This window comes from Chamaea fasciata, unplaced genomic scaffold, assembly GCF_029207755.1.
Source record: "Chamaea fasciata isolate MVZ Bird 193981 ecotype frontalis unplaced genomic scaffold, bChaFas1.0.hap1 SCAF_27, whole genome shotgun sequence".
NCBI classification, from domain to species: Eukaryota; Metazoa; Chordata; class Aves; order Passeriformes; family Sylviidae; genus Chamaea; species Chamaea fasciata.
In genome coordinates this window covers 5327915-5345676 of record NW_027094112.1, presented here as the reverse complement: position 1 = coordinate 5345676, position 17762 = coordinate 5327915, and the positions used below count along the sequence as shown (strand labels likewise).

The 17762-nt window shown below is 68.9% G+C and overlaps 1 protein-coding gene across 2 annotated transcripts; it reads right to left on the bottom strand.

Moving 5' to 3' along the window:
- Nucleotides 1-424: 424 nt before the first annotated feature.
- Nucleotides 425-17419, bottom strand: ITGA3 (integrin subunit alpha 3). 2 transcript variants are annotated; one of them, XR_010723950.1, is made up of 26 exons: nt 17200-17419; nt 11162-11283; nt 10994-11076; nt 10304-10553; nt 9882-9965; nt 9200-9407; nt 8524-8717; nt 8087-8175; nt 7459-7595; nt 7275-7361; nt 7122-7189; nt 6906-7042; nt 6380-6526; nt 6005-6102; nt 5748-5913; nt 5590-5658; nt 5413-5492; nt 5249-5326; nt 4948-5050; nt 4611-4781; nt 3621-3734; nt 3421-3534; nt 2728-2826; nt 2494-2619; nt 1799-1970; nt 1463-1551 (listed from the first exon to the last, which is right to left on the bottom strand). XR_010723950.1 is itself a non-coding variant. In XM_066205093.1 (25 exons), the coding sequence occupies exons 1-25, from the start codon at nt 17394-17396 to the stop codon at nt 1390-1392; spliced, it is 3183 nt and encodes a 1060-aa protein (XP_066061190.1). In that variant the 5' UTR covers nt 17397-17419; the 3' UTR covers nt 425-1389. The 2 variants fall into 2 exon arrangements, 1 of the variants encoding a protein (XP_066061190.1); XM_066205093.1 differs by lacking the exon at nt 1799-1970 and having other exon boundaries at nt 425-1551.
- Nucleotides 17420-17762: the final 343 nt, after the last annotated feature.

The following is a 17762-nucleotide window of genomic DNA, read 5'->3' as shown; positions in this document are numbered from 1 at the left end:
CTGCCAGCCTCGATGTCAATCATCGCGGGAGCCACGCCCCTCGGGGAGTGAACGCTGCCCGCCCCGCTGTCAATCATCGTGAGCCTCGCTGCCAATCAGCGCCTGCTCTGCTCTTGGCCCCGCCCTTCCCGGGGTTAACCCCGCCCCTCGCTGCAGCACCGGCACTTATTTGCATATTCAGGGCTCCCATCAGCCCTTCGGGGGTCCCAGACCCCTTCTCGGGGCATTTGGGGGGGGTTGGGGCGGTTTGAACCTTTCCGAGGGTTTTGGGGGCGTCCTGAGGCCACCCCAACCCCCGCACTCCCCTCCCCCATCACCCTCTGTGCCCCCGGGGTACATCATCCCCCCCCCTCCCCTTTTTGCCCCCCAGAACCCCCCAGACCCGCAGCCCCCCCCCCAGCCATGACACGGAGGGGACAAGAGGTTACAAATCGCACAGCCAGGCTTTATTGTGCCCCGGCGAGCAAGGGAGGGGAGGGGTTGGGGGGCCGGGTTGGGGTCTGGGGGTGCAGGACCCCCCCTTCCCCAGCCGCCCCCCCGGTACCGACCGGGCGCTGGGACTGGACACCGAAAGACCGACAGGGAGAGACACGGAATAATTTAACCCCGCGGGGCGGGACAGGGACCCCCGGGACGGGACAGGGACCCCCGGGGCGGGGATCTGGGGGGGACACGGCCAGAAGTGCTGCAACCCCCCCCCCCAAGGCAAAGCTGCGTCCGAGCACGGGGGGAGCGGCAGGGGGAGACCCCCGGGGGTCGGGGATGAGGAGGAGGGGGCGCAGGAGGGGCTGAGCTCCCCCCGGGGGAAAGCAGAGGGGTCCCGCACCCAGCGCCGAGGGCAGGGGGGCGAGCGTGTCCCGACCTGCAGGGACGTGTCCCCGAGGGCCGGGACGTGTCCCAGGGTGGCTGGGGACAGGGACAACAGGGACAGTGACGTGGCCAGCGGAGTGTCTGCGCGGGGCGGGGGGGGAAGGCACTCGGTGAGCCCAGCAGCAATTTTGGGGAGCGGGGGGGGCACATTTGGGGGGGGGGTCACCCCCACAAGCGTGCAAGGCACGAGCGTGCAAGAGCCCCACGGGAGAACCGGGAGGGGCTGCGGGAAGCCCCCCGGGAGGAGATGCGGGAAGCCCCCCGGGAGAACCGGGAGGGGCTGCAGAAACCCCCCGGGAGGGGCTGCAGGAACCCCCCAGGAGGAGATGCAGGAGCCCCCCGGGAGGAGATGCGAGAACCCCCCGGGAGCCCCCCAGGAGGGGCTGTGGGAGCCAAAGCCGGAGGCGGCCGCGTCCGAAGGGGATGTGGGGGGACAGGGAAAGAGAGAGAGAGAGAGAGAGATGCACTTGTGCAAAGTCGAAGCCCCCCTGGCAGGGGTCCGGGGAGGGGGGCGGGGGGTCAGTAGTACTTGTCCGGCTCCTGCCACTTGGTCACCCAGAGCTTCTTGCGGCGGCGGCGGGGCAGGAGCCCCCCGGGCTGGTAGCGCTGCTCCTGCCGGATCCGCACCGCGTGGTACTTGGGCATGATCCGGTAGTAGCGGGTCCGCTGGAAAAAGTCACACTGGGAAAGGAAAGGGGGGGGAAAAAGAGAGGACAGCGGGTCAGCGAGGGGCCGGAGAGGCTCAGGGAGAAGGGAGGAGAGAGAGACCCCCGAGGCGGCCAAGAGCAGAGGCAAAGGGAGCGGCAGCGATCCTGGAGAGACCCCGCCGAGCCCTGCGGGGACCCTGCGGGACAGAGCGACACGAGAAGAGGATGAAGAGGATGGAGAGGAAGATGCCGCCGCAGCCCGGCCCCCCACGGGGCATTACCCGGCGGGGCCCGCGGCGCCCGGGGGCGTGGGGGGGGCACGGGGGGTGCCCCCCGCCCCCGTTAGTAGTCGTCCGTGAGCCGCTCGGTTTCCGACGGCTGGATCCTCATCTCCGCCTTCTGCCCCTTGGCCTCGTACATGGCCCGGGTGTTGGCCCGCCGGAAGAACCCGCACTGCAGGGAAGGGGACAGCGGGGACAGGGTCAGCGGGGCCGGGACACGGGCTGGGGGGGCTCCTGGGCACCCCCCCCAACCCCAGGAGGTGGGTGCAGGGAGATGCCCCACGGGGCACCCCCGGGATGCTGTGGGGTGGGGGGATCCTCCTGGGTAAAAGAGGGGCTTCGAGGGGCTGGGGGTGTCCCCAGGGGGGTCCCCCAGTCGCTGCAGCACAGCCACAGGGAAGGAGGCCCAGCCCCACTCTGGGTGCACGTCCCAAAACGTTCTGCACCCCAAGACACGTCAGGGATGTCTCTGCTCCTCTTCCTCATCCCTCTCCAGCCGGGAATCTTCCTCCCGGGAGGGCACCTCTCACCTGGGGGGCACCTGCCACCCACAGGGGGCACCTTCCAGCAGGGTGGGGACAATATTCCAGTCCCTCTCCGGGCAGGCAGGGAGGGGACAGCCGCGGGTGACACGAGCCCGTCAGGTCTCAGCGCAGCTCCTGCAGCCCGGGAAGGGGATTTGGGACCCCGCTCACCTTCCAGAGGAGGAGGATGATGAGCCCCAGCAGCAGCAGCCCGGCTGCCACCGACACCAGCACCAGCCAGAGCGCGATCTCGGCCGGCTGCTCCTCCTGCAGCTCCGAGTCCACGTCCACGGAGAACTGGGAGAGTGGGGAAGGGTCTCGTTGGGGCTCCAGAGGCCCCAGTCCCGCCCCAGTTTGCCCCAGTCCCGCCCAGTCTGCCCCGGTGAAGGCCCCGGTGTGGCTCACCCGCACCGTGTGGTTCCTCATGCTGATGGTGGGCACCTGCGAGCGCAGGAACAGCGTGGCCGTGCCCGTCACCTTGACACGGTCAAAGTCCCGGAACTCCTGGGGACAGCGGGGGACATGGCTCAGGGACAGGGACACACAGGTGACAAGGACAGGGATGGGCAGGGACACTGGGAGGATGGACAGGGACACACGGGTGACAAGGACAGGGATGGGCAGGGACACGGGGAGGATGGACAGGGACACACGGGTGACAAGGACAGGGATGGGCAGGGACACTGGGAGGATGGACAGGGACACACGGGTGACAAGGACAGGGATGGGCAGGGACACGGGGAGGGTGGACAGGGACACACGGGTGACAAGGACAGGGATGGGCAGGGACACACACAGGTGACAAGGACAGGGACAGGGATGGGCAGGGACACTGGGAGGGTGGACAGGGACACACACAGGTGACAAGGACAGGGACAGGGACAGGCAGGGACACGAGGAGGGTGGACAGGGACACACACAGGTGACAAGGCACAGATGAGGGAGGGGAGCACACGGATGATGGTGGGGACATGGATGATGACGCGGGACACACGGATGGAGAGGGGACCCGGGTGACAACGGGGACACACAGGGCTGGGTGCCACCTCGCGGGCAGCCTCGGGGGGCCCCGTTGGAGCCCACCCCGAGGACACTGACCTCGATGAAGGTGCTGTTCCACACACGGGCCCGCAGGCTGAAGATGGAGGGGAGCTGCGTGTGCAGCAGGGGACACTCGAACCACACGCAGCGTGCCGTGCCCGCCGAGCAGCTCTGGGGGGGACACGGGGGTCACCACAGTGACCCCGGGCTGGGGGGGACACGCTCTGCTGGACACCCCCTGGACCCCCCCCACTCACCAGCACGGCCTCGGACCTCGGGCGCCGGCCGGTGGCCAGAGTGACCGGAGGCTCCCCCGGCTCGGGGGGCTCCAGCTCCCGTCTGTGCCGGGAGGGAGCCTGGTCCTGCAGGAGCTGGGGGCACACACAGAATCCCCAGGTTGGAAGAGACCTCCAGGGTCATCAAGCCCAACCCAGCCCCAACACCTCGACTAAACCATGGCACCGGTGCCACATCGAGTCTTTTGTTAAACACACCCAGGGAGGGCGACTCCGCCACCTCCCCGGGCAGACCGTTCCTGTGCTTTATCACCCTTTCTGTAAAAAACTTTCCCCTGATATCCAGCCTGTGTTTCCCCCGGTGCAGCTCGAGGCTGTGTCCTCTCGTTCTGTCAGTGCTGCTGGAGAGAGAGACCGACCCCACCTGGCCACAGCCACCTTTCAGGGAGTTGTGGGGAGTGATCAGGTCACCTCTGGGTCGCCTTTTCTCCAGGATAAACAACCCCAGTTGTTCCTCACAGGGTTTGTGTTCCCAGCCCCTCACCGGCCTCGTGGCCTCCTCTGGGTGTGTTAAAGATTCTCAGTGTCCATCCTAGACTGGACACAGCACTCAACGTCCATCCTAAACTGGACACTGCACTCAGTGTCCATCCTAAACTGGACACTGCACTCAATGTCCATCTTGAACTGAGACACCCAGAGCTGGACACAGACACGCTGCGGCCACACCAGTGCCGAGCACAATCAGAGCCTGGGCTGTGGGAAATGGATTTTTAAAGAGAATTTTTGAAATCAAACAAAAAGTTTCCATACAAATACCTACTATGAAAACACCTAGAATGTATTGTAATTAGGAAATACTTTGGCTTCCGACTGTGTTGGCGTGAATTATCACACCTGTCCTGCCTCACCCTTCACATGAGACTCAAAACGGAATAAAACTCTTTAAAACGCCTCCCAGCTGCCCCACCTGTGGGTCGGGAAAGGTGTAGCCTGACCCCGGTGACTCACGGAGAGGTTGAGGGGGTTGACGACAGCCCCGGGGGGGTGACACGAGGCGTTGCCGTTCACCAGGATCTCGGTTGGGTACAGGAGCCACTTCCCGTTGGGAATCTCGTAGGGCCACTCGAAGCCCAGCAGGATGGTGCCCAGCGTGCCCAGGGACTCGCCCTTGGTGGTCACCTGTGGGCAGGTGGAGCCCGGCATTCCCAAATCCTCCTCCCGTATTCCCAAATCCTCCCTTCCTGCATTCCCAAATCCTCCTCCCTCCCATATTCCCAAATCCTTCTTCCGGCCTTCCTAAATCCTTCTCCCGCATTCCCAAATCCTCCCTGCGGGGCTCGCCCACCTGGAAGTCGAAGGTGAGGGCGCTGCCCACGTCCTGCTCCTGTTTCATGGCCGACTCGCCCACCACGGCCCCGCTGAAGTAGGACTGGATGTGGGAGGACGCTCTGGGGACGGGATTGGGGACATCGGGGACATTGGGGACGGCGTCAGGGCCACGGGGGACGGCCCATGGCTGGCACACGGGGGGCTGGCACAGCCGGACACGGGTGGGGGGAATGGAGGGGACACAGAGAGGGACACAGGGCGGACAGGACACGGAGGGGCTGTGGGGACACAGAGGGGACACTGGAGGGAACACTCACATGCTCAGCGAGGACTGGATGCTGTAATCCACCAGCAGCTTGGCCAGCACCGGCTGCAGATCCTCCTGGGTGCTTTGCCTGCCGGGGTGGCGGGATTGGCATCTGCCCCGCCCCAAACGGGACCATCCCCGTGTCCCCGTGTCCCCGTGTGCCCTCCCACTCACGTGGACAGGTCCAGCCACACGTCCACCTCCCGTGTGTCCAGCGTGATCCCGATGGCCTCGAAGGTGATGGTCAGCTCTGCCTGCACACGGCGGGGACACGGCGCAGTTTAGCCAGACCCGCTGAGCCTCCCGCGAAGGGCTGGGGACAGCCAGGGGACATCTGGGGACACCCCTCACCCTCTGGTTCCTCTTGAAGGGGTTCCCCAGCTCGCACAGCACCGTCTCCCCAAAAGTGCAGGCCCCGCTCTGGGGAGGACAAGAGGGCTCAGGGACACGCTGGCCGAGCCCAGCCGGCCCCTGGGGACACTCGGGGACCCCAGGGTGTCCCCTCATACCGGGCGCACGGAGGAGGGCAGCAGGCTGGCGGGCACGGTGACGTTCAGCAGCGCCTCGTGGGCGTCCTCGCCGTCCCAGGGCGCGCGGGGGGCGTTGGTGATGTTGACGCTCAGGTGCAGCTTCCGCACGTCCCGGCTGTACTGCAGCACCTGGGCGCCGTTCGTCCTGCGGGGGACCGCGGGGTCAGCCGGGGACGGGGACAGCTCGGGGGGACGGGGACAGCCCCGGGGCGACGAGGGGACAGGCAGGGTGGCACCTGGGCAGCGGCTGGTTCTGCTCGGTGACGAAGCTGCTCTGCAGCTGGAGGTTGCTGTAGCACTGGTTGTCGGAGCCACATTCCTTCTGGAACTCGATCTGCAGGGACAGGGACGTCCCCTGAGTCCCTGGGACACCCCGGGACACCCCAGCGTGTCCCCTGAGTCCCTGTGACCCCCAGGACACCCCAGCGTGTCCCCTGAGTCCCTGGGACACCCCGGAACACCCCAGCGTGTCCCCTGAGTCCCTGGGACACCCCGGCGTGTCCCCTGTGACCCCCAGGACAACCCAGCATGTCCCCTGTGACCCCCTGTGACCCCCCAGCATGTCCCCTGTGTCCCTGTGACCCCCAGGACACCCCGGTGTGTCCTCAGACCTTGGTCTCGTTCTCGTGGGGCTGGTCCTGGTTGAGGACGGGGAAGGGGTCCAGGGAGTGGGGGCCCAGCCGGAAGGTTCTGGGCCTCTCCAGCAGGGAGTAGTTCATGGAGAGCACGATGGGGTGCAGCTTGTCCCGGACATTGTCCTGCACGGGGGGTGACAGTCACACACAGGTCCCCCGGCCATGTCTGGGGTCCCCCTCGGCTGCTGCCAGCCCAGGGAGAGACCCCAGAGACCCCTCAGGGATGGGGAGAGGGAGACAGGGAGGGAGCGGAGGGAGGGAGGGAAAGGGGGAAAGGAGGGGAAGGAGGGAAGGAGGGAAGGAGGGAAGGAGGGATGGAGGGATGGAGGGATGGAGGGATGGAGGGATGGAGGGATGGAGGGATGGAGGGATGGAGGGATGGAGGGATGGAGGGATGGAGGGATGGAGGGATGGAGGGATGGAGGGATGGAGGGATGGAGGGATGGATCCATGGATGGATGAACCGATGGACGGAGGGATGGAAGGAGGGAGGAACGCTCACCAGCAGCAGCAGCTCCTGGGACTGGCAGCGGGTGTCAGGCATGGAGAACTCCCCGGTGTAGGTGGCGGATTGGGACCCCCAGAACCTGACCCGGGGCGGGTGCCGGTCCTTGTCGGCCTCCAGCGTGTACTGCAGGGCTGGGGGACAGCACGAGGTGTCCAACACCCCCCCAGCTGTCCCCGTGCCCCCCATGTCCCCCGTGTCCCCCCCACTCACTGATCCTCTCGCTGTAGCTGGGGTCCCCCGCGCTCTGGTTGTAGGAGAAGCACAAGGTCACCGTCATGCTGTGTGGGGACAAAGGGGCCGTGAGCCGAGCCGGGGCTGCCACCAGCACCACGGGGACACCGGGGACACCCTGGGGGCACTCACCAGGACTTGGGCGTGCACTGGGCAGGGTCCACCTTGCCGGGCGTCACCGTGAACGTCTTGTCCAGGATGTTGATGACGGGCCGGGCTCTGGGCAGGGATTGGGGCTGGCTGAGCCCCCCACCCCGTGCTCTGTGCCCGCCCCGGGGGGGACAGGACACCTGTCCCCTGTCCCCTGTCCCCATACCTGAGCAGGACGACATGCTCGCTCAGGCTGCCCACCAGCAGGTCAGGGTAGGAATTCCCATCCATGTCCAGGCCCCCGCTCAGGGAGTACCCAAAGGTCGGGATCGGGGCGGGGCCCAGCTCGGACCCGCTGATCACCTGGATGTGGAGACGGGGACAGATGTGGGGCTGGATGTTTGTGCGTCTCAGAGATTTCAGCCCTGCTGGCAGCTGCTGACTTTTCCTCCCCAAGGAAAAAGTTTCTCAAGAAAGCTTCTCCTCAAAACAATCTTGGCCAACAACTCTCCCGAAACAACCTTTCTCCAGGTTTTGTTTTGCTGTTTGTCTAATTAACCAATGGGATGAGAGAGGTTCCTGTTCACCAGCCATGGTCAGTCCGTGCGGGAACACCTTACAAAAGGCAGTGAGAATTAAACAACAAAAGCCTTCTCTCTGTGCTCTTTGAATTCTGAAACATTTGGAGCCTCTCATCCTTCTCTCGCGTCCTACAGCGACAGGCACGGGGGTCCCACCCAGAGCTCAATTCAGGGATGAACCCACTGCGTGCCCCCCAGATTTGGGGTCTGGGGGGGTCTCACCCAAAGCCCCCCTGACCCCGGGGGGCCCAGCCCACCCCCTCAGGCCGTTACCTGCCGGGGCCGGTCCCGCAGCCCCTCGGCGCTGCTGTGGTAGATGTAAACCTTGCCAGGCCCCTCGAATGGAGCCCCCACGGCGATGTCTGGGGTGGGGGGGACAGGGACAAGAGCAGGGTCAGCCCCCCTGAGACCCCCAAACACAGCCAGGCCACATCCCCCCCGTTCCTGTGAGACCCCACACACCCAGCACAGCAGGAGGGAGGGATGGACAGAGGGAATAACGGGACAATCAGGACCCCAGACCTCTGCAGAGACTCCCCCACGCCCCCAAAAGGGTCTCCCCACCCCGGAGCCCCCCAAATCTCACCCTGGAAGCCGTTCTGGTTGACGTGCCCAGAAATAGTGGGACAATCAAGACCCCAAACCTCTCCAGGGACCCCCCTCACGCCCCCAAAAAGCATCTCCCCACCCTGAAGCCCCCCAAATCTCACCCTGGAAGCCGTCCTGGTTGACGTCGCCGAGGCTGGCCAGGGCGAAGCCGAAGCCCGAGTGGCTGGACCCGGTGAGGACCAGGCTGGGCAGGCGGGGGAAGCCCCCGGCCTCGTTCATGTACACGAACACCGCGCCCCCCACCTCCTGCTTCCGCTCGAAGTAGTGCGGGGCCCCCACCAGCAGGTCCTGCCACCTGCGGGGACGGTGGGGACAGGGAGGGGCTGGCGAGGTGACACGGCCCCCACCCCGCACGCCCGAAGTGGGGGGGGGACAGCCCGGAGATGGGGAAATGTGACTGACCCCCCCAAAAACAACATCCCCCCGTGCCAGAGCTGGGACCCCACGGAGATCCCGGGGGAGACGGGGTGGCCCAGGGGAGACCCCCACCCCTGGTAGCTGTGGGGTTTCCCAGGTGAGATCCCCCACCCTTGGGAACTTGGGGGTCCAAGCCCACCTGAGCTTTGGGATATCCTAAGTAAGACCCCCTCCCACCCTCAGATCCCAGCCCAGGTGCCCTCCAGGAAGCCTCAGGTGAGTCCCGGGTGATCCCCAGGTGAGCCGCCTGCCCCAGATGAGCCTCCTACCCACCCCAGGAAGCCCCAGGTGAGCCCCCTGCCCAGCCCAGGAAGCCCCAGGTGAGTCCCCCACCCCAGGTGAGCCCCCCGAGCCCCTCACCCGTCGTTGTTGAGGTCGGCCAGGGCCAGGGCGCTGCCGAAGTAGGAGCCGACCTGGGGCCCGGGCAGCAGCAGGCCTGGCTCCAGCGCCTGCCGGGCGCCGCGGCTCAGCAGCAGCACGGCGCCCGTGTGCCGGAACCGTGGCGCGCCCGTCACCAGCGTCACCGCGTCCTGCTGCAGCACCGCGTCGCCCACCGCGGCCGAGTACCCTGCGGGACCCCCGCGTCACCTCGTGGCCCCAGGAGAGCCCCCCGGGGTCACCTCGTGTCCTCCCTGAGGTCACCTCGTGTCGTCTCTGAGCCCCCCCGGGGTCACCTCGTGTCCTCCCTGAGACCCCCGGAGTCACCACAAGTTCCCCCTGAGCCCCCCGGGGTCACCACGAGTCCCCCCTGAGCCCCCCGGGGTCACCTCGTGTCCCCCCCTGAGCCCCCCCGGGACCCCCGCCCTGAGCTCCTCCAGCCCCCGGGATATCGGGATATCGCCTGGAACGGCTCACACCCTTCCTAAGTGTCCCCAAGTGTCCCCAAGTGTCCCTGAGTGCTTCCGAGTGTCTCTAAGTGTCCCCTGTGCCTTTAACATCCACGCCCAAAAATCACAGCCCCCAGAGCTCCCCCCGCCCCAAACCGAGACCCCCCAGCCCCCAGAGCTCCCCCCCCCCCAAACCCCCTCGAGGGTCCCCCCACCTATGTAGGTGTTGCCATTCCTCTTGTTGGGGTAGGAGAAGTCGTGCAGGTCCCACATCTCCCTCTGCAGCATGTAATCTGTGCCTGGGGGGTGGCGAGGGGGTCAGCCCCACGGCCGGGGGGGGTCAGCCCCACAGTGGGGAGGGGGTCCCACAGGTGCACCTCGGGAAGAGGGTACAGACCCCATTGGGGGGCACAGACCCCACAGGGGGGCACAGACCCCATTGGGGGGCACAGACCCCACAGGGGGGCACAGACCCCATTGGGGGGCACAGACCCCAAAGAGGGGTACAGACCCCACAGGGGGGCACAGACCCCACAGAGGGGCACAGCCACCTGGGGGAAGGACGCACCCCCAAAACCGGGGGACCCCCAGGCAAAGGGGTTGCCCCAGGGCTCCCCGTGCCCCCCAGCACCCTCACCCTGCCAGTTGTAGGCGCCGGGCGCCCCGAAGAAGACGATGTTGGGGCCAAAGCCGGCGCTGGCGCCCATCTGGCACATGCCGCTCTCGTCGGTGTCGGTGTTGGCGTTGCACATCTCGTTGTGGTACGTCTGCCACTCGTCCCCCAGGTCCAGCCCCAGGTCATTGCCCCGCACGTAGCACCGGCCCACCATGCGGCGCTGGGCCTCGGCCCCCGACCACAGCACGCGCGTGTACCGGTGGGCACACGCCTGGGGACACACAGGGGACAGTTCAGGGACAGGGGACACACAGGGGACAGCTCAGGGACTGGCCACAGCACGCAGGTGTACCAGTGGGCACACACCTGGGGACACATACAGTGACAGGGGACACACAGGGGACAGTTCAGGGACAGGGGACAGCTCAGGGGACAGCTCAGGGACCAACCACAGCACACACGTGCACCAGTGGGCACACGCCTGGGGACACACAGGGGACAGCTCAGGGACAGGGAACAGCTCAGGGATTGGCCACAGCACCCACATGTAGCAACAGGCACAGGCCTGGGGACATGGACAGGGACACTGAGGTTCAGGGGACACCCCAAAGGTGCAAAGAGCTGGGATCTGGGTGTGCAGGGATCCGGGATCCGGGTGTGCACGGAGCCGGGGTCCGGGTGTGCAAAGCCCCGCGGTGTCCCCACACTCACCAGGACCCTCCCCGGCGGCTGCCGCTGGCTGGCCACTGTCACCCCCAGCCACATGTCCTCGATGATGGCCTTGTCCGGCTCATCTGCGGGGGAACAGCCGGCCTGAGGGGGGGTCCCCGCTCCCGGGGGGGCTTTGGGGCGGTCACACACCCCGGGGGGGTCACCCACCCTTGATCTCGATGGCCAGGCGCTGGCAGTCGCGGGTGGTGGCACTCAGGGGACAGGCGTACACGGCGCCCGTCCGGGTCCCGTTCACCAGCTCCGCGTCCCGGGGGGCCCCCACCAGCAGCCTGGGAGGGCAGGAAGGAACGGGGGGGACGGGGGTGGGTGATGGGGGCAGCAGGTCCAGCCCCCCAAACCCCCCCCCCCCAGCTCATTTTGGGGTGCCCCGGGGAGGGGACACTCGGGGGACACCGCAGCTGCTCGCCCCGAGTTTGACCCCAAATAACGGGGTCAGCCCCATCCCTAGGGCTGGCAGGGGACACGGGGACCCCAAATGTTCTCAGGGACAGAGTGACAGACTCACTGCCCCCCCCCCCACTCCTCCCCAGAGCCCCGCTGAGCCCCCCGTGCCTGTGGGGTGACAGTGACCCCCGAAACCCCGCTGTGCAGGTGGGGAACACAAGAGGGAGGGGCTGCCCAGCCCCCCCAGCGGCCCCCCGGTCCGGTTAGACACCCCCGGCCCAGCTCTGACCCCCCGCGGCCCCGGCACAGCTGCGGCGTGTCCCGCGGACAGGGCCGAGCCCCCGGGACAGGCCATGCCGGGACAGGGGACACCACCCCCGGGACAGGGGAGGGGACATGGGACCGAGATCCGGCAGCCAGGACAGACAGACAGATGGCCCCAACCCAAGACAAACGGACACCCCGCACGTGGGACAAACGGACACCCCTCATCCCAGACAAACACCCCTCATCTGGGATGGACACCCCTCATTCAGGACAGACAGACTGCCCTCAGCTGGGATGGACAGCCCGCATCTGGGGCAAGCAGGTACCCCTCATCCGGGATGGACATCCCGAATCCAGGACAGACAGACAGACAGCCCTAATCCCGGACAAACATCCCTTATCTGGGACAGACGGACACTCCTTATCCAGGACAGACACCCCTCATCCCAGAGAAACGGACACCCGCCACCCCAAGACACCCCTCATTCCCAAACAAACACCCCTGACCCGGGACAGATGGACACCCCTGATCCCGAGGGTCACGGCGGTGCCCCGGGGGGACATCGGCACTCCGGGCCGGGGGTGCCCCAAGGGAAGATGTCGGGGACCCCGGGCGAGGCGCCGCGGGGCTGGCACGGGGAGCTGGCATGGCTGGAAGGTTCCGGAAGGACCGGCCTTTCCGCCGGGAAGTCCTTGGGGAGCGCGGGGACAATGGCCTGGAGGTGGCTGTGCTGGGGAGGAAGTGCCGCGCTCCGGCACGCAGGACACGGGGGACACGGCACCCCGGACACAGGGGGGACACGGCACCCAGGACACGGGGGGACACGGCGCCCAGGACATGGGGGGGACACGGCACCCAGGACACGGGGGGACACAGTGCCCAGGACATGGCACCCGGGACACGGGGGGACATGGGGGGACACGGCACCCAGGACACGGGGGGACACGGTGCCCAGGACACGGCACCCCGGACACGGGGGACACGGTGCCCAGGACATGGCACCCGGGACACGGGGGGACATGGGGGGACACGGCACCCAGGATGTGGCACCTGGGACGTGGAGGGGACACAGGACACGAGGATGACACTGCACAGGACAGGGCACCCGGAGCTGATCCCGAGGCACAGGTGTAACACCTGTCCCCAGCAGAGCCACCAGGGCCATGTCCCGCTGTCCCCGGGGCCGTGTCCCGCTGTCCCCGTCCCGCAGCCAGGGGACAGGGCCGTGTCCCGCTGTCCCCATCCCGCAGCCAGGGGACAGAGCCGTGTCCCGCCGTCCCCGGGGCCGTGTCCCGCTGTCCCCATCCCGCAGCCAGGGGACAGAGCCGTGTCCCGCCGTCCCCGGGGCCGTGTCCCGCTGTCCCCATCCCGCAGCCAGGGGACAGAGCCGTGTCCCGCTGTCCTCGGGGCCGTGTCCCGCTGTCCCCATCCCGCAGCCAGGGGACAGAGCCGTGTCCCGCTGTCCTCGGGGCCGTGTCCCGCTGTCCCCATCCCGCAGCCAGGGGACAGAGCCGTGTCCCGCCGTCCCCGGGGCCGTGTCCCGCTGTCCCCATCCCGCAGCCAGGGGACAGAGCCGTGTCCCGCTGTCCTCGGGGCCGTGTCCCGCTGTCCCCATCCCGCAGCCAGGGGACAGAGCCGTGTCCCGCTGTCCCCGGGGCCGTGTCCCGCTGTCCCCATCCCGCAGCCAGGGGACAGGGCCGTGTCCCGCCGACCCCGGGGCAGCGCCGGCGGGCGGGGAGCGGCGGGACAAGCCGAGCGATGCGGGCCCGGCGGAGCGGGCACGTCCGGGCGGGCCGGGAGCTGACTCAAAGCCCAGGCGCAGCAGGAATGCGGGGCCCCGGGGCAGCCCCCGCCCCGGCACGCCGGGACCCCCCCGGGCAGGCTGAGTCAGGTGTGGGGCGGGGGGGGGGGGACAGACACACAAAGGGGGGGCTGCTCCCCGCAGGAACGCCAGGACGGGGGGGCTGGAAAGGGAACCGGGGGGGCGATGCCTCTGCCAGCTCGGCACGAAGGAATCTGCCCCCCCCCAGCTCCCGGGGGGGGCACAAGGGGCACCATTGTCCCCTCTTACCTGGGGGGGAAGTGACTCAGGGCAGCTGCTGTGACTCACAGCTGGAGGGGGGGGGTCCCCACAGCGGGAGCTGCAGCCCCCGGAGGTGCCCCCCAGGCTCCCCCGGTGGTCCCGCGGGTCCCGGAGCCCACCCAGGCCAGGCAGCTCCGGCATCCCGCCGCCTGCAGCCAAGATTCCCGGCACGGCAGCCCACCCGCAGCTCCGGGAAAAGGGGGGGGGCGGGACCAGGGGTCCCACCGGGGCGGCGACACCCAGGGGCGCCCCCAGCCCGGGCGGGAGTCGAGGGGATCCCCCGGGATGCGGAGTTTGGGTTCTGGGGGGGTCGGGGCCGGTTTGTGGCACCGGTCCCGGCGGGGTGGGGGGGGGACGGGGAGTTGGGATTAGGCCGGGGATGGACAAACAGCGGCACGAGGGGGAGGCCGGGGAGGGAGGGAGGCAGGAATGTGAGGCCGTGCTCCGTCCTAATCCGCCCTGAAAAACGGGGGGGGGCTGGATGGAGGCCGGGGGGGGCTGGATGGAAGCGCTGGCTGAGCCTGGAGTGGGGGGCTGTGGGGGGGGCCCGACCACCAGGACCCCAAACTGCGCTCCCCCCCAGAGCTGGGAGAGGTGAGGAGTGAGGATGGCACAGGATCCCCCCCCGGACACCTCAGCGAGGTCTGGGACAGGGGGTGCAGCCCCCCCCCCCCCCCAGAGAGCAGCCGGGCGGGGAGGGGAGGAGCGGGCAGAGGTTGGGGGGGGGGGGGGGGAGGATGCTCCAGATCGCGACCCGCCCCCCAAATTTCTGCCGCTGTGTTTGCCATGGGGGGGGGGGGGCGTCCCCGAGCTGAAAAATCCACCTGGGGAGGAGCTGGGAGAGGGAGCGATGGACGGATGGACGGACAGACGGCCCCCCCCTCCCGCCGAGCAGCCGCAGGACCCCGGCGGACCCGGGCCAAGGCTGGGGGAGCTCAGCCAGCTCCAGCAATCCGCAAAAAAACCCAGCCCGGGGGGGAGGGAAGGCCGGGAACGCGGCCAGGAAGGAGAGCGCTCTGCTCACCAGGCAGCTGGAGCCAGGGACCCCCGAGCCCCGGGCACGGCCCCAAACCCACATGTGGGGCTGCCTCCCCCCCCACGGCTGCGGATTTTTGTTCTTCGGCCTTCCTGGAACGGACCTGCCGTGCCTCAGTTTCCCCGACGGGTCACCTCCGAGCCCACCTGGGCTGGACTCGGAGGGAGCGGCCGGAGCTCCCTAATCTCGGCGGGGCTGATAAGGGCCCCGCGTTCCAGCCCGCGCTCACCTGGCCGGGGAGGAGCGAGCAAACAAAACCTTTGTATGGGCAAAGCGGGGCGGGGGGGGGGGGGATCCGGTATCGCCCCGGGCCCGCCTGACCCCCCCCGACTCCGGGAACCCCACCCGGAATTCGGGAATTTCGGCGCATCCCCCCGATCCCACTCCCCACTCGGGCACTCCCACCCCCCACCCCAAAAAAAGCACGGGACCCCCCCTCCCGTCCCGCGCGGCCAATGGGGGCTGGCGGCGGCAGGAAGTGTCCCTTTCCTGTCCCCACCCTGCACCTGCGAGCACAGGGCACCGCAGCCTCCACCCGGCACCGGGCCGCGACCCCCGGGGCTGTACGGGGCCCCTCTGCCCCGACACCCCAAACCTGGGACACCCCAAAACCCGGGAACACCCTAAACCGGGTGGACCCCAAACCTGGGACACCCCAAAACCCGGGAACACCCTAAACCGGGTGGACCCCAAACCTGGGATACCCCAAAACCCGAGACACCCCAAAACCCGAGACACCCTAAACCGGGGGGACCCCAAACCTGGGACACCCCAAAACCCGAGACACCCTAAACCGGGGGGACCCCAAACCTGGGACACCCCAAACCCGGGAACATCTAACGCCCGGGGACACCCCAAACCCGGGACACCCCGAACCCGGGACGGGGAGAACCCCGCGCCATTCCCGGCCCCCCGCACGGGCAGCGGAGGCTCCGGGGGAACGGGGCCCGAATTCCCGGGGGGGGTTCCGGCTCCGAATCTTTTCCCGGCAGCCGGGACCCGCCGGGACCCGCCGGGACACGCCGGGACACGCCGGGACACGCCGGGACACGCGGCGCAGTTGTGGGGGCGGCCGGTCCCTGTCACAGCCCCCCCCCCCCCAAAAAAAAACCAACAAACCCCGGGGCCGTTTTCGGGACGACACGAACCGACCTGTCCCGGTGGCAGCCGCGACCCCCGGCCGGTGCCCCCCGGAGCGGGCAGGACCCGGCCGTGGGGGGGTCCCGAGTGTCCCCCAGGGCAGGGGGGGGGTCCCGCACCCCCCCGGGGAAGGGCTGCGCTCCCTCCCGCACAGGAGCAACAACAACTCCCCATCCCACGGCGGGGCCGAAATGCATCCCTGGAATGCGGAGCGGCACATGCCTGCACCCGGCAGCTGCTGCCCCCCCCCCCCCCCGGGGAAAATCGGGATCCCTGGGGGTCTCCCAAAGCCCCCGCCCCGCAGCCGGGAGAGCCGATCCAGCAAAAACCTGTGTCCTTGAGGGATAAAAATCCCACCCAGCCCAGCCCCTGCGGCAACGGACGGGAATTCCCGGCCGGGAGGGGTGGGGGACAGGGATTGGGGGGGACAGCGCGGGGGGGGCACAGCGGGTGACAGCGGTGCGGTGGCACGGCCACTGCCCCGGCTGAAAAGGGCTTTTTTGTCGGGGTTTTGTCCCCCCGTGGCGGCAGGAACCACAGTCCGGCAGGTTCCCGGCGCCGCTCACCGGGGCCGGCCGCAGCCCGGGGGGGCACCGGGGGCTCCGTGAGCCCCCCCAGGGTGGGACCCCGCTCTCGGAGGGGCTGTGGGGCTCCCAGCCCACCGGGGGGGACACACGGGGGGACACACGGTGCTGCCAGCCCCACCCCCCGTGTCACCGGGACCCCACTGAGGGCGCGGGGAATGAGGCGGGGGGGTCAGGGTGGGACCCCCGCCACGAGCAGGGGAGACCCCCCCCCACGCCGAGCACCAACTGAGGAGCGCGGACCCCGCCTCACCTGGGCTCTGGGACCCCCCCCGTGCCCACCCGGGACCCCCGGGTACCCCCCCCCTCCAGGTGCGCCCCCGCGGGCTCGGCACCTTTGCCCTGACACGGAACACGGATCCCACCCGCCCCCAAAAAAGCACCCCCCCCACTGCTGTTCCACAGGGACCCCTCCCCACGTGGGACCCTCATCCCAAGGGGGGGCTCCTCGCCCCCCCTACGGGGACCTCTCCCCACCCCACGGGGGACTCCGACCCTAACGGGGACCCCCGACTCCCCGGGGACTCCCCCGCTCACAGGTAAAGCGCTGTCTCACCCTCCTCCGCCCCACCGGGATCCCGACCACCGAGGACCCCCCCCCCTCTCCCAGGTGACCCTCCCGTGTCCCTCCCGCAGCGCGCGGGGCCCGCAGCTCCGGTGCCCCCCCCGGGGCTCGCCCCCCGCGCTCACAGGCTGCGCTCCCGCCGCTCGCTCTCCTCCCGGTGCAGCGCTACCGAGAAGCCGAACAGGGCTCCGGCGGGGCCCTCCTTGAGCACGGGGAAGGTGCGGTCCAGGTTGAAGGCGGCGGCGGCTCCGAGCAGCACCGGGCCCAGCCCCAGCAGCAGCCCCGGCAGGGGCGGCGGCAGCAGCCGGCGGCGCCGCGCCATGTCCCGCACCGGCCGCCGTACCCGCCCTGCCGCCCCACCGGGACCGGTGCGCGCGGGGAGGGGGAAGGGGGCGTGGTGGGGTGGGGTGGGGGCGTGGCTACGAATCTTCCGGGCACGCCCCTTAAGGGGGCCGCGCGCTCCTGGGGGGTAGAGCAGGTACCTGAGGGCGCAGGTGTGCGGGGCCGGGAGGGGCGGGCGCGCCTGGGGACAGCCGTGTCACCCTCAGAGCCACACCCCTGCCGGACCCCCTCCCCGCGGCCCCCTCCCCAATTCCCCCTCTTCTTCCCGCCCTAGTCCCCCCGGGGTGCCACCCCCCTACCTGGCACCTCTTTGGAATGGGACCCCCCCACGGGATGGGACCCCAAA